General features: G+C 40.6%; 1 protein-coding gene across 3 annotated transcripts in view; it reads right to left on the reverse strand.

Annotated features, from left to right (window-relative positions):
• The window catches only part of LOC126355932 (arylsulfatase B-like), a 280,100-nt gene that overhangs the window by 60,043 nt on the left and 205,752 nt on the right, over positions 1–14,305 (reverse strand). For all 3 annotated transcript variants that reach the window (XM_050006503.1, XM_050006502.1, XM_050006501.1), the window contains exon 3: positions 6,581–6,740. In XM_050006503.1, coding sequence (XP_049862460.1) covers positions 6,581–6,740 — 160 coding nt within the window. The remainder of the gene's footprint in view (positions 1–6,580; positions 6,741–14,305) is intronic.

A 14,305-nucleotide genomic window follows, 5' to 3' on the forward strand; every position in this document is an offset into this window, starting at 1 on the left:
GTCCCTCCTGGCCACATCCCGCGCACGTTCGTGGCTGTCCATCGTACATGACGATGGCCCTCACACCGCCAATCAACAGGTACGATGGGACATGTTTCGTCAGCTCAGTATTAATTTGCCGGACGCCATTTAATACGGGGTAGGTCGTAAATGGTTGCCACTTCTCCGCGACGTGACCCAAGACGGTGCCATATGGTTGGAAAGCGGCAATGACCACATCCGACTGTCACAGCACCCATATGTCTATTAGAGTGTTAAATTTGAGTCCGGTGGCATGACGGTGAATTATGTCATTGCAAATTTCCTCCGTCGACATCTTGATGTAGAGAACACTTCCAGTGATGGAAAAATGTATGCAGATTACGTCCTGGGGGTTCAAACGTAGGTCCTCACGTATGAACTGTTCGACTTCGAAAGCTCTGGATCGTGGATGTTCGGCTTGAAACCCTACTTTGATCGTTGCACGGCGGTATGAGTGCGCCATTGAGTACGTTAGTACTGGACTCGATAGACACAAACGGAGCGTTGGACGGCGCGAGCCGACTATCCATATGAGCCACCGAGGACACAGATGAACAGCGCGACTGCAGGGACTTATCCCTTGCACGCTTCCCGTGAGACTCACATTCCCAACTGTCCACAATTCTATATATGTAATGTACCTTATAGACATGGGCAAATGTCTATAAGGTACATTACATATGAAGAATTGTGGACAGTTGGGAATGTGAGTCTCACGGGAAGCGTGCAAGGGATAAGCCCCTGCAGTCGCGCTGTTCATCTGTGTCCTCGGTGGCTCAGATAGATAGAGCATCTGCCATGTAAGCAGGAAATCCCGGGTTAGAGTCCCGGTCGGGGCACACATTTTCAGCTGTCCCCGTCGAGGTATATCAAAAACACCTGTCGGCAGCTGAGGGTTTCACTTAGTTATCATTTATTCCAGGGAAAAGCTGCACGGTCATCAACAGTATTCTGTTCTTTCGGGAACAGTTACTGTCTTCATATATATAGAAATATGAAAATCATTAAGAGCTCTCTCAGTTCTTCAGCGTGTAAATTGAAATCTCTTCTTGGTTAATCATGGAAACCATTCATCGGTTATTGAGTTTTGAATGGTATTCGACAACAAATTGTATTCTATTTTGAATATTTTACGGTAGTTGCACTCTACAATGCTTCTATGAAGCCATCATCACGCACCGTGGACAGTTTATTAGCCTTAGTAACAAAGATATCCTAGAGCATCATTTAGATGCGTAGCCATAGGTCACCTCTCGACAAACTAGCGCTTGAAAATCATGTAGTATAGTTCAAAGCTGTGTGAAACCTTATGGGACTTAACTGCTAAGGTCATCAGTCCCTAAGCTTGCACACTACTTAACCTAAATTATCCTAAGGATAAACACACACATCCATGCCCAAGGGAGGACTTGAACCTCCGCCCGGACCAGCATCGCCCTAGACCGCTCGGCTAATCCCCCGTGGCGAAAAACTCATGTATTGTACATATATGCCATAGTTTGGAAACTGCAACACTCCAGTAGAAATGACGTATTCTAATCTGAAAACGAGAATTATGTCCAACAGTACAAGATTGGAAACATGTATCGCACAAAATACACTGCTCAAAATAATTAGGGGATCAGTTGAGATATCTTAGTTCTCAAGCACTGTCATCGCCTGAATGAACTAAAATTGTTCCTTGTTTCTGTCGGTTCTACGGAGTGGAGACAACAACATTACGGTCACCGAGATAGTGGTAATAACGGAAAGTTGCTGCAGAGGGGGTTGGTATTGCCTTGTGTTTACCAAAAGAATTACACAAGCAGTTGGGTTCAGATAGTGTAGTGAGCAAGTAGTGCAATGCAACAACAACGTGACTTACCCGAAGCTATGGCAGGGAGAGCCATAGGACGGTTGGAAGCTAGGGGGAGGTGGCCGTAGCTATTGGAGTGTCCCAACCTGAAATTTCCAGGACCTGGACCCTGTTTAGAGAACAGGAATCGTTAGAAGAAGGCAAGGCCAATGACGCCCACTACGACGTTACCTCTGGTTAACAGCCTGTCGAGACAGGAGGCAGAACGCAACTCAGCTGCAACCCACCCTCCAGGCATAAACAGGACGCCCAATATCAACACGAACAGTCCGAAATCGCCTTCGGTAATGTGGCCTCAACGCACGGAGGCTTATGGTGTGTGTCCCATTAAAACCACGACACCGTTTAGCCCGCAGAAATTGGGCGGAGGAACATCGGGATTGGAGTCGTAATGCATGGCCCCTGGTGCTGTTCACAGATGAGTCAAGATTTTGAGTTCAGCCACACAATCGTCTTTCCCGCATCTGAAGAGAATGTGGAACTCGGGAAAATCATGTTTATGTGCAGGAGTCATCACCACATCATGGTGGTGGACGAAACGTGTGCAGGAGTCAGTATTGGCGGACGAACGGACCTCAATGCCATTCAGAATGGCGCTTTGACTGCTCGGAGGAATAGAAACGAGATCCATCGACATTTTTTTGTCCCCTACGCAGGGGTCATAAGACATGGGTTCTTTCTGGCGGACGATAACGCTGGTGCCCACAGAGCTGCACTGGTGGACAACATGCTTGAAGCTGAGGGAATCGAACGAATGGAATGGTCAGTTAGTTCACCGGACTTAAACCTGACTGACCATGTCTGGGATGCACTTGGCAGACGCATTGTAGCCAGACCAGCACCTCCCACAACGGTTGCAGAGCTGGATATTGCACTCATGGGAGAATGGCCAAATATCCCACAAGAGCTGATTGATAAACTGATAATGTCCGTGCCACACAGGCGTGCAAGTGTACTGGCCGTTCGAGGTGATCACACCATATTAGAGGGCAACGAGAATGACTGTTTCATTACTATTATGATAGCCCCATGCTCTACGTAAACACCATGTAAACCTCAAGTAAAGATTTGAGACAGCAAAGTATCGTACTGTATCACACACAAATTACAATTCCAACCAATATCTAAAAAAAATGCGTTACTCTATGTCTACTGTGTATCATATCTCACCTGATCCCCTAATTGTTTTGAGCAGTGTAGATTGAAATTGGTGTTTGACTTGCGAATTAGTTTGTGGGGTACAAAAAAGTTTTCTAACCAATTTTGCATATCAAAAATGGGACAGGTAGGAGGCCGGACGCTTTGTCACAAAACAGGTTTTCGTTTGGCTATATAAATGGCCGCTTGGGGAAATATATTTATACATTTGTCAACATAGTATAATACCTTTGTATGATATATGCTTTTAAATGATCATTTCTGAATTCTTTAATACTGCACAAAATTCATTAGTCTAAAATATGGTACACTATGTTCGTGGGAGTATCGTAGTCGAAACATGTTATGTAAAATTTTATCATTAACAAAATTCCTAACGTGTCAAGTCCGTCACTCAAAAGACTAGGTTACGTGTTAACTTTTAATACTGTGCGATGTAAAGTGACAAAGAGAACATAACTGATGCGAAGTACCATTATGTATCACATAGTACCACATGTCTATTTACGAGCGCAAGTTTGGTTCAGAATGTTTAGTGTGAGCTAGGATATGAAAATTGTTGGCATTTATATATGAATTGTGAAACGGTGATGTTGGTAACAGTGAAAATTCTGAAATATAAACAGTGTATTAGTCACAGAATTATTTCGTATTTAAATTGAATTATATGATGTTTATGCATCAGATAAAAGGCTGTCTCCAAATCCTTTTCTTGGAAAGCGGGAGGGCGACAAATCCCTGCGTTGTTCTAGCCGCCTCTTTCAACCCCACCTTACTTCAGCCTTGGCAGCTGCCCGCTACGGTAAACAGCAAGCCAGTAACACGTGTTTCGTATCTGGGGAATAGGCGCGACACTCCATGTAAGTTTTTAACTTTTCATTTTGCATTATTTGTTGTTAAATGCTTATTGGTCATTTAAAGAAGTGTACATGGCGAATTTACATGTGTCTCGAATCGACAATGAAATTAAACTAAATTGAATGTGTCAGATACGTGAGATCTTCAATGCTTGCACCATGTTATTTCTTCGGTTTTGTTTCATATTTATTTCTTAGGTACAATGGGGGACAAATTGATGTATAATTCAACAATCCTTTGGATGTTGAATATGTGATAAATGCAATCCAGCATGATAGCGAAGATGAGGATGATCGAGACAAAAATTTTATAGAGGTCAGTGATACTGACGAAGTTCAGAAGATGACGAAGATGAGAGCACCAAATCGACATTTCAACCTATTGAAAGGAAAAAAAAATCGAGGTTTGAACATGTTAAAAAAAAGCCGAGGAACAGGCAAAGAAGAGGCAAACAAAATATTTTACTTCATCTGCCCAGAGTAATCGGTACCTGCGGAAAACGCGACTTATACGAGTATTGTACATTCATGGAAATGCCTCACCTCTGACACAGTGATTCAGAGTATTGTAGAAAAGACAACCAAATTTATTCATACAACACAAGATAACAATTCTCGTTCAAGGGACTCTCAACGGACAGGCATAGCGCAAATGAAAGCCTTATTCGGTCTGCTTTGTCTCGCTGGGGTGTAACATGCGAATTGTTTGAATCTCGGCGACTGTGGCAGATGAATGGCTTTCTAACAGTCATTAGTTTAGAAAGATTTCAGTTTTTAATGCGATCTATTAGTTTTGATGGTGTGGAAACAAGAATAGAACAAAGAAAAACTGACCACCTAGCTCCTATTAGAGTTATTTTTGAAGAATTCATTGTGAACTACCAAAAATGCTATTCACTTGGTGAAAATGTCACAATCGATGAAAAACTCGAGTCTTTTCGAGGTAGATGCGGTTCCATACAATACATGCAAAGAAACCCCAGCAAATATGTCATAAACATTTATGCTTTGGTCGACTCTCAGCTATTTTCTACATATCATATGGAAATATACGCTGGAACTCAACCAGAAGGTCCATTTAGAGTAAGCAGTAAACCATCCGACGTTGTGAAAAGGTTAGCAGGACCCATTTTCTACAGTGGGAGAAATACCACTGCCGACAATTGTTTTACGGATTACGATTTGGTAAAGGAACTGACATAAAAAAATTTTCGTGTCTTGGTACGTTACTTAAATGTAAGTCTCAGATTCCTTCAGAACTCACAGCGACCAGCATTCGAGAGCGCCACTCAAGTCTGGTTTTGACAAAGAGGCAACACTTGTTTCATACGTGCCAAAGAGTACAGAAATGTTTTGTTGATATCCTGACTACACGATGATGGAAAAATCGATGAAGTAACAGGTGATCTCAAGAAATCAGAAATTATAACTTCTTATAATCATAGAAAAGGAGGCGTTGACACTGTCGACAAACTTTGTGCGTCTTTCAACCTTGCGAGAAACACAAAGCGATGGCCTCTGGTGCTGTTTCTTTCAATGATAACGTTGCTGCCACAAATTCATTCATATCCTGGAAAGGAAACACCAGCAATAATCTTAGGAGAAAAAAATACCTCGGATATCTTTCGAGCGAAATTGTGGAGGAACATACAAAAAGGAGAAGTGCGAAAGTAACTGGAGACCTCCGTACGAAAGTTTTAAACGCGTCGCACACAGAAGATGTGCACTAACAGCAACAAAGAAGACGAGACGAAGATCAACCACAGGAGCCTCTGAAGAAAAGATGTAGGCCATGTTTAGGTAGTAACAAAACGAGAATCACGGATTTTAATTGTGAAATTTGTGGACAGTTTGTTTACAGCATTCAAGAAATGTTTGCAATGACTGTATTTCAGCTGCTAAATAATCATCCGTTTCAAATGTGAGATACATAGACAGTGTGTTTTGTTTACATCATTCAAGAAATGTTTGCAATGACTGTATTTGAACTTCTAAGTAACTTTAGTAAATTGTGAAACCAAAATTTCAAGCATATTCCTGTATAAATTTTGCATTCGTACAAGGGAAGTAAATATTAGTACCTCGAGAAGCTGTGGGAAGAAAATGTGTGTTTTGAAACATAACTTTATTTTTAAATAAATTTTTTACCTTGCTTTTGTTTGTATAGCCCTTGAATAATACCTAATATTAGTTTTATTATAAAATTTTAATGTTTAAAAAGACATAATGTGTGTTAACAGTAAGTGGTATCTACAAGATACGCGCGACCGCCTTCGCCCTACTGTCGGAAGGTAAAAATTAAGTAAATTGTTTTTACAATTTTAATAACTATTTTTGGAACAGTGATCAAAAATGTTTAAAAAGTTTTGGTTCAGTCAAGAAAATGTTATAATTTTTTTGGATTGTTTATTTCACGAGGAAGTTAGTCTTTCTATAAAATATGTAAAGTTTACTTGTACCAAGCTGTGGCGATGGAGTGCTCATAGGTACCAGTTTCTGCAGATCTTCCTCGTACCAGCTTTTATGAACTGGTCAGCGAATAAGAAGTGACGGAATCTAGTGAGAAGAACATACAGTGGCGAAACGACATTTTTCCTAGCAACAGGCTGCGTTATTTGTCTACTTACATTTCTTGCCGAACTTCGCCAGCTATGGGACAACGTCCGTGACGTAAACGCCAGGTACTCACCGAGGTGTATGGGGTACCTGCCCGTCATGAGGGAGGCACGCGTGGGAGTGCACACAGGCTGCACGTAGTGGTTGTTGAGGATGATGCCGTTGAAGGCCAGCGCGTCGATGTTGGGCGTCGGGATCTGGTCCGAGCCGTGGAAGCTGACGTCATTCCATCCCTGCAAGCGGAAACACAGCTTCCAGTAGCACCTACCCCAGACAGCGAGCACTCACTCCATGCTAAATGAAGCGCAAAAATGTGAAGTGGATTTAACAGTAACACTGCTCATATTATACAATTTCTGATCAAAAGTGTCCAGACACCTATTAGTAGACATTAATATCTGTTGTGTCCACGCTTTACCTTAATGATGGATTGAACCCTCCTGGGGACACTTTTAATGAGGCGTCTGAATGTCTCTGGAGGAATGGGAGGCCAGTCTTCCTCAAGAGCGGAAACCAGAGGAGATAGTGCTGTTAGGCGCTGGAGTATGGGGAGAAATAGACGGTGTAGCTCATCCCATGCCTCAGGTCAGGAGTCTGGGCAGACACGTCCATTTCAAGAATACTATCTTCCACAAATTCGCAAATTATTGCCTCACAATACTGTTTTATGACAGCATGAATGAACTTCTCCGCTTTGTTGTTTGAAGCTCCGCCGAGCCCGAGTGTGATGTCACTGAATGCCAAGCTTTTACACCAATACAGCGAAGGTTTTAGTTGCCTCTAAGCCAAATTTCAAGACAATTGGGACAAGTTCGGGGTTTCAGAAAAGTGACTTTTCAATTTTGTTTAATAAGGTGATTCTTTTTTCTGTTTCATAAGGTTGGCATACGGTGCAGCAATATAAATTTCTTTGTGCTCTTAAACTGTTGATTTTGAGAGATGCAGCTATCTAGTATAGATGGCACTTGTGTGTTATTTGTTTTTTTCTTTACAAACGCGTTGGACTTTTCCTGAATCCTACGAGGATTCTAGGTGTCCAGTTCACCGTCTCTACTGTTGATAACCCGTGCGCTTTCCCCTATTTAGGGAACAAAATGACTGATGACACCGAGGGCAGGGATCAAATGAAACTTAGACAACAACAAGAAACAATTTTGTAAAAATACTGATATTGTAAAATAGAATATATATAAAAGTGACCTTGTTGGTCTCCTGTTTATCATCTGCGATGAGTCATTCTTTTTCACTGAAATAAAAATCAGTATTTTTTAACTCACTTTACCGGCTTCAACAGATTAATCTGTCATCTTTAGAAGTTCATTACAGGCTGAAATCATAGGAATACCAACGCCAAGTAAGTGTAGGACCATAAAAATGGTTTAAAAACATTTATTGCAAATATAACAAAGATTTTTAAGATAAATGTGCAAAGTTGCTTAACAGAAATGTATTACACTTTTAACAAACGTGTACATTTTTCTGATGATCAATAATTGTTTGAAAGAACTTTCTATAAGTTTCACCTTTTGTTTTTGTGTGGTCTTTATCGTCTGATCCCTATTTCATATAGGATTAGCCGCTATCAGATTTCTAAAGATGACAGATTAATTTGCTGAAAATGTTAAGTGAAATTAATAAGAAAATATGCAGTTGACTATGGGTTTTTATTTTAGTGAAAAGAAAATGGCTGCATTTGTTGCTATAGGTACACTTTTCGTCACAAGTACGGGAGGTTCTTCGATGAATTTTCCACAGCATGCACACCATCCTCACATGTATATGAAACTCTAGAATTTTCCAAATCTATTAAAAACGGTGGTAAAAATTGAGATAATTAACTATAAAATTTGAGTTTCTTCTAAAGATCAAGTTTAAAATGAAACAACCACATTAATTTTTATAAATTAAACAGAGGTTTCGTAGTGGAACACTGCAGAAGAATGTGGAAGATCATATAATTAACTACATCGGAATGGTGACAAAAGAAATTTATAGCACAACTTGACTAGAAGAGCATGTGATAGGTTGCATCCTGAGACTTTAAAGAATAGTCAGTTTTATAATGGAGTTATTATGCTGGGTGTTGGAGGGGAAGAGGGGAGGCGTGGAAATTCTGTAAAGGGAGACCAAGGCGTGACCACTGTAGACAGGTTTAATTATAAATATATTGAAATAGCCATGCAGGAATGTACAGAATTGCACAGAATAGACTGATGTTGGGTTTTGCACCAAACATTTATTGTCACTGAGGAAGACTGCCGGTCTGGGTGGCCGAGCGGTTCTAGGCGCTACAGTCTGGAACTGCGTGACCGCAACGGTCGCAGGTTCGAATCCTGCCTCGGGCATGGATATGTGTGATGTCCTTACGTTAGTTAGGTTTAAGTAGTTCTAGGGGACTGATGACCTCAGAAGTTAAGTCTCATAGTGCTCAGAGCCATTTGAACGATTTGAGGACCACTACTGAGATAGATACCCGAAGAACAGGAAAATAGAAGGCAGAAGAGATAAACACGTCCATCTAGACGCAGTGTTCAACCTGCAAATATTTCTTCAGCAGTGGCTTCGTCGTGGCAGACGTAGAACGTCCAGTTGGAGCGACAGAATGATTGTGAATCCATTTTCTTTCTTTTGACTATTTTCTATCCTTGCTCCAAACGGATACGGTATCATTGATCACTTGTACAGACTGTCAAGCGACTATGTGCTTCAAAAACAGAGAAATGTGAAAACACATAGATGCTACCTAAAACAATTCGATTCCGACCGCCTGATGATATTTTGAAGGAAAACGTTTTACCGTCAATGATATGCTGTATGGTGATAACGTTGGTGAATCAGTATGTCGGATGGGAGGCATGCCGACCAGCTCCATATACACCAGTTAGTGGAAAGCAAGAAACATGGATCTGTTGCAGGGGATTGGAGTTGAAATATGGCGTGGGAGAATGAAAAACTCCATGTTTCTCCCAAGTATTGGCGCAATGAATCAAGATCTGGTTAGGCTTTTCAGAGAGATTTGTTGCGTTTGTTGCATGGAAGATTGGCATGGGGATCAAATAAAGAGAGAAGAAATGAGTGGGAGAAAGAGGAATATATGTGATTCTGGGAGTATGTAGGGGTGGCATGTAGATGAAATATGAAACAATCAGCTACTGTGACACAATGAACTATATGAGGAGAAACATCTGCGGAAGAGTTGACACTAAACAGGTTTTATCATCCGTAACTGGATTCTGCTGTTTCGAAACTTCTTGGCAAGTGAAAACTGAGTTCAGGAAACAACACCTAGGCTGTGGCTTAAACCTTTTTCTCCACAATATCGTTCCTTCCACACATGTTAGCTCAAGAAGGTGTACAGGAGTCTCTTGTGATGTTTGGAGTTAGTTATTATTAGGAGTAATGCTGTGACGGCTGGTTGTGATTAGCATCTGGCTAGTTCAGTAGGTAAGAACATGGCCCGCTAAAGACAAAAATTCCGCGGTCGGCCGGCACGCTTCTGACATGGCGTTTCATAATGGTTATAAAGTTCTATCCCATAACATGAGTGTATCAGGTTCAGACCCTGTTGGTACAATAAATAGCTGCTTTTTTGGAATAAAGTTAATGATTTCAAATACCATCTGAAAAAGAAATCACTTACTTACCATAATCACATTTGTGTGCCTACCTCTTTTGTACGTAAAAGGTTTTTCGTTACATTGCATCAAGAGAATTCGTCGAATAACGATGTCTTCTCAAGGAAAACACCAAGTTCTTTAAGAAAGGAGGATAGAAACTGCCAACAATTTCGATGCCTCTTGCTGTTTCTTCCCTCTTGTTGTATCTCAAACACGAACTTAAACACAGCTATGGCTGACAGTGGTATCCGTAGCTAGCGAAAGGTCATCGTAGCGGTAAGGAATGAATCTTTAGCCCATATATATTTCCTAGCAACGTGGAATCACTTTTACCTTTCACTTCATTCCCCTCGGCCATTTGATCTTATCCGTGTGTGTATTTCTACAGAGTGTGGTTCGCAGTGCCTCTTGTATAACTGAAGTCTTCGTAATATCACAAATTTCTGCATTCCAAGCCGTCGTTGTCAACAAGGAAACCTTCTGTTCTTATTTGAACAAGACGGGTGATGAGTTTGTGCTCCGTCTTCTCATGTCGCGGTGTCGACAGGACGTTAAATGTTAATCCTTCCTTTTCTTCCCCTTTCTTACTTTCTCTTAGGAGCTGCAGCGGTCGGCGGCATGACGAAGCACTTCCGCGCGTCTGACGTGTAATGTGCCCGCGAGTGACAAAACGGATAAACAAAAACGTTCCATACTAACCGTCGGCTTTCCCCACTGATGTCATATCATTCCCCAATAGGTTACATGAATATGATTTCAAAATGGCGATCAGTAAATAAGTATCTAAGGCGCGAAAATGTAAACGTCAGTTAAAAAGTAGCACAAATTCTTAGTAACAAATATTGAAGGTGAACGGACTATCTCGGAAAAATAAAGAGTGTGGAAGAGGACAAATTAGAATATGAAACAGCAACAACAAAATCGCGATAATGAGACAAAATGAAACAATTATAGGTACACGGTAGAATATCATGGAGAAAATACTAAATTAGAACAATCGAAATATCTGGTGCCGCATAAATCTGTTGAACTATATACTTCAGCTGAAAAGCCGGATAACGATACCGAAATCCAAAAACAGGTAGAAAACAGATAACAGTACAAGAAACCAAAAGATATTAACAACACAGATAGCGAAAAATTGCAAAAGTAACCAAAGCCGGTACCGAAAACTTCAGTGAACCTACTCTATATAGCTCTGCTTAGAAGATACCAATTAAGACATCCAAAGGATTAAACAGCAAAAACAACTTTTATATAAGAAAGTATGGAACTTACCAGACAGAAAATTTAACATGACAGAGAGACCGGAATACATGTAAAAAAATTGCAGTGATGGATAGAGAGAAAACAGTGAAACATAATAGAATAGCACAACGAAATAACCATTTTCAAAAATCTAAATAATGAAACACAAATATAAATTTAAAGAAAAAGGAATGGCTTATACGAAACAATCCCAAGTAAGTCCTCCCAACCATCAACAAAGAGAAAAAAATTACGCCCAATTCGATTGACCTTACAAGCTGGGAACTATATAGTTTTCCTATTACCCTCACAAGACACTGGAAAATACAGTAACCCAGAGGAACTCTCTTCTACTACCAGTATTCGTCAAGATGGGCCTGTAAGATGAGGTAGCGCCTTTTGTCATTTTAGTCACCAGAAATCTTGCAGCAGCAAAAAAAAAAAAAAAAAAATCTATTTCTGTTCGTTCACAAACGGGATTTTCATGAGTGGGAGACTTGACTGAGGACACGTAAAAAAAAAAAAAAAAAAAAAAAAAAACTCTTAACTTAACTATAACATAGAGACTGAGCCGCTATCAAGCCGAATCAAGGCCTGGTAGACTGTACGTTACCTCGAAGACATCCCCGCATTCAGATTTCGGAAGAGAAGAGCTCTGAGACGGATCCTTTGGCAAATTAATATTAACACAATATCTACGACATTTACCATGTTGATACGTAAGTTTCAAAAAAAAAAAAATTGACTCCCCATATTCCATTTCGCTTCAGAATATACTGTCGTCAAATATTATTTTTGATTCTCTTTTGCAAAAATTACACAGGATAAGGAACCAATAAAACGAAATAATGGAAGAGTTGAAAAAAACAAGTAACTAAAAGTAACGATTAATTTGTTATAAATGTTTAAGACAAAAAAGAGATTCGATCACTCAAAGGAATTAGGACACCTGCCAAAAATTTCATTTTTTAAAGGAAAATTTGTTCATGTATAATTCAAAGTTCAAGTAAATTGCAATCTCATTTTTCTGTCCTCTCTAGGACAGTCTAAACCAATGTTTTACCTACGGACGTTTAGAAGCTTCAGCTAATAAACAAATGACGTCATGTAATACGTCATGGCTCGAAGTCGATTGATGGTATCAAACGCTCAGATTGACTAAACGATCAAATCATATGGAGCTAATTACCAAATAAGGATCATTCGATTCAGATTGCATTCATTACTACGGCTTGCAAAAACTATGTCACGTCATTGAGACAATACACTTGTCTGTATTGTGCTTAAATTTAATAAGAAAAATACATTGTTCGATATAATGGACACTGATGAGCCACACAAACATTATGACCTGTGTTCACCACAAAACTGAATGCTGCCTGATGGCCTTGTGGGCACGTGATGCGGTGAGGAAAGTATGTAAGTGGAGCAGTGATGTTTGGTGAGTCATTCAAGCGACAATACGGGCTGCAAATGTGGAACTTTACCGACATACTAGACTTTTACAGAGGACAGAGAGATACGGCCAGGCGCCTGAGAACGACCCCTGGGAAACTGCGATGCTGATGTGCTGTACGCATCCTGTTGTCAGAGGATTTATGGAATGTGGCAGATTATTATCAGAGTTTCTAGTACGCTATTTAAATCTGGTTTGGAAAATACAGAAGTTTTATTCAGGAAACATCCCCCAGTCTGTGGCAAAGCCATTGTTGTTGTGGTCTTCAGTCCTGAGACTGGTTTGATGCAGCTCTCCATGCTAATCTATCCTGTGCAAGCTCCTTCATCTCCCAGTACCTACATCCTTCTGAATCTGTTTAGTGCATTCATCTTTTGGTCTCCCTCTACGACTTGTACCCTCCACGCTACCCTCCAATAGTAAATTTGTGATCCTTTGATGCCTCAGGACATGTCCTACCAATCGATCCCTTCTTCTAGTCAAGTTGTGCCACAAAATTCTCTTCTTCCCAATCCTATTCAATACCTCCTCATTAGTTACGTGATCTGCTTATCTAATCTTCAACATTCTTCTGTAGCACCACATTTCGAAAGCTTCTATTCTATTCTTGTCCAGACTATTCATTGTCCTTTTTTCACTTCCCTACATGGCTACACTCCATACGAATACTTTCAGAAACGACTTCCTGACACTTATATCTATACTCGATGTTAACAAATTTCTCTTCTTCAGAAACGCTTTCCTTGTCATTGCCAGTCAACATTTTATATCCTCCCTACTTCGACCATCATCAGTTATTTTGCTCCCCAAATAGCAAAACTCCCTCACTACCTTAAATGTCTCATTTCCTAGTCTAATTCCCTCAGCATCACCCGTTTTAATTTGACTACATTCCATTATCCTCGTTTTGCTTTTGTTGATGTTCATCTTATATCCTCCTTTCGAGACACTGTCCGTTACGTTGGCAAAGCCATGTCTCCTCAATATCCTTTCTTCCAAGACTGCTCGCTCTGCAAGTTTCGCGGGAGATCCTCTGTGAAGTTGGGAAGGCAGGAGATGAGGTAGTGCCGGAAGTAAAGCTGTGAGTACGGGTCGTGAGTCATGCTTGGGTAGCTCAGTTGGAAGAGCAATTGCCCGCGAAAGGCTAAGGTCCCGAGCTCGAGTCTCGGTCCGGCACACAGTTTGAATCCGCCGGGAAGTTTCAATACAGAAGTTGTTGCAACCCGTCACAAGTGATTCTGTATACTCCAGAAGTGTCGTACGCTGATATTGTGGTTGTGCTTGAACGTAATTTTGTTATCACATTCTACTTTGTAAGGAAGGACAGTTGCATGTGTGCGATTTTAAATAGTGCATCTATCTCTTTTAATACCCGTTCTGGGTAAATTGCAGATATATAGGAAATTCTATGTTTTGTTAAGGGTTCTCTAGTAAGATGTATGTCATCATGTAACGTGACGGATTTCGGTTTTCGGAG

This window comes from Schistocerca gregaria, chromosome 3 (genome assembly GCF_023897955.1).
Source record: "Schistocerca gregaria isolate iqSchGreg1 chromosome 3, iqSchGreg1.2, whole genome shotgun sequence".
NCBI lineage: Eukaryota > Metazoa > Arthropoda > Insecta > Orthoptera > Acrididae > Schistocerca > Schistocerca gregaria.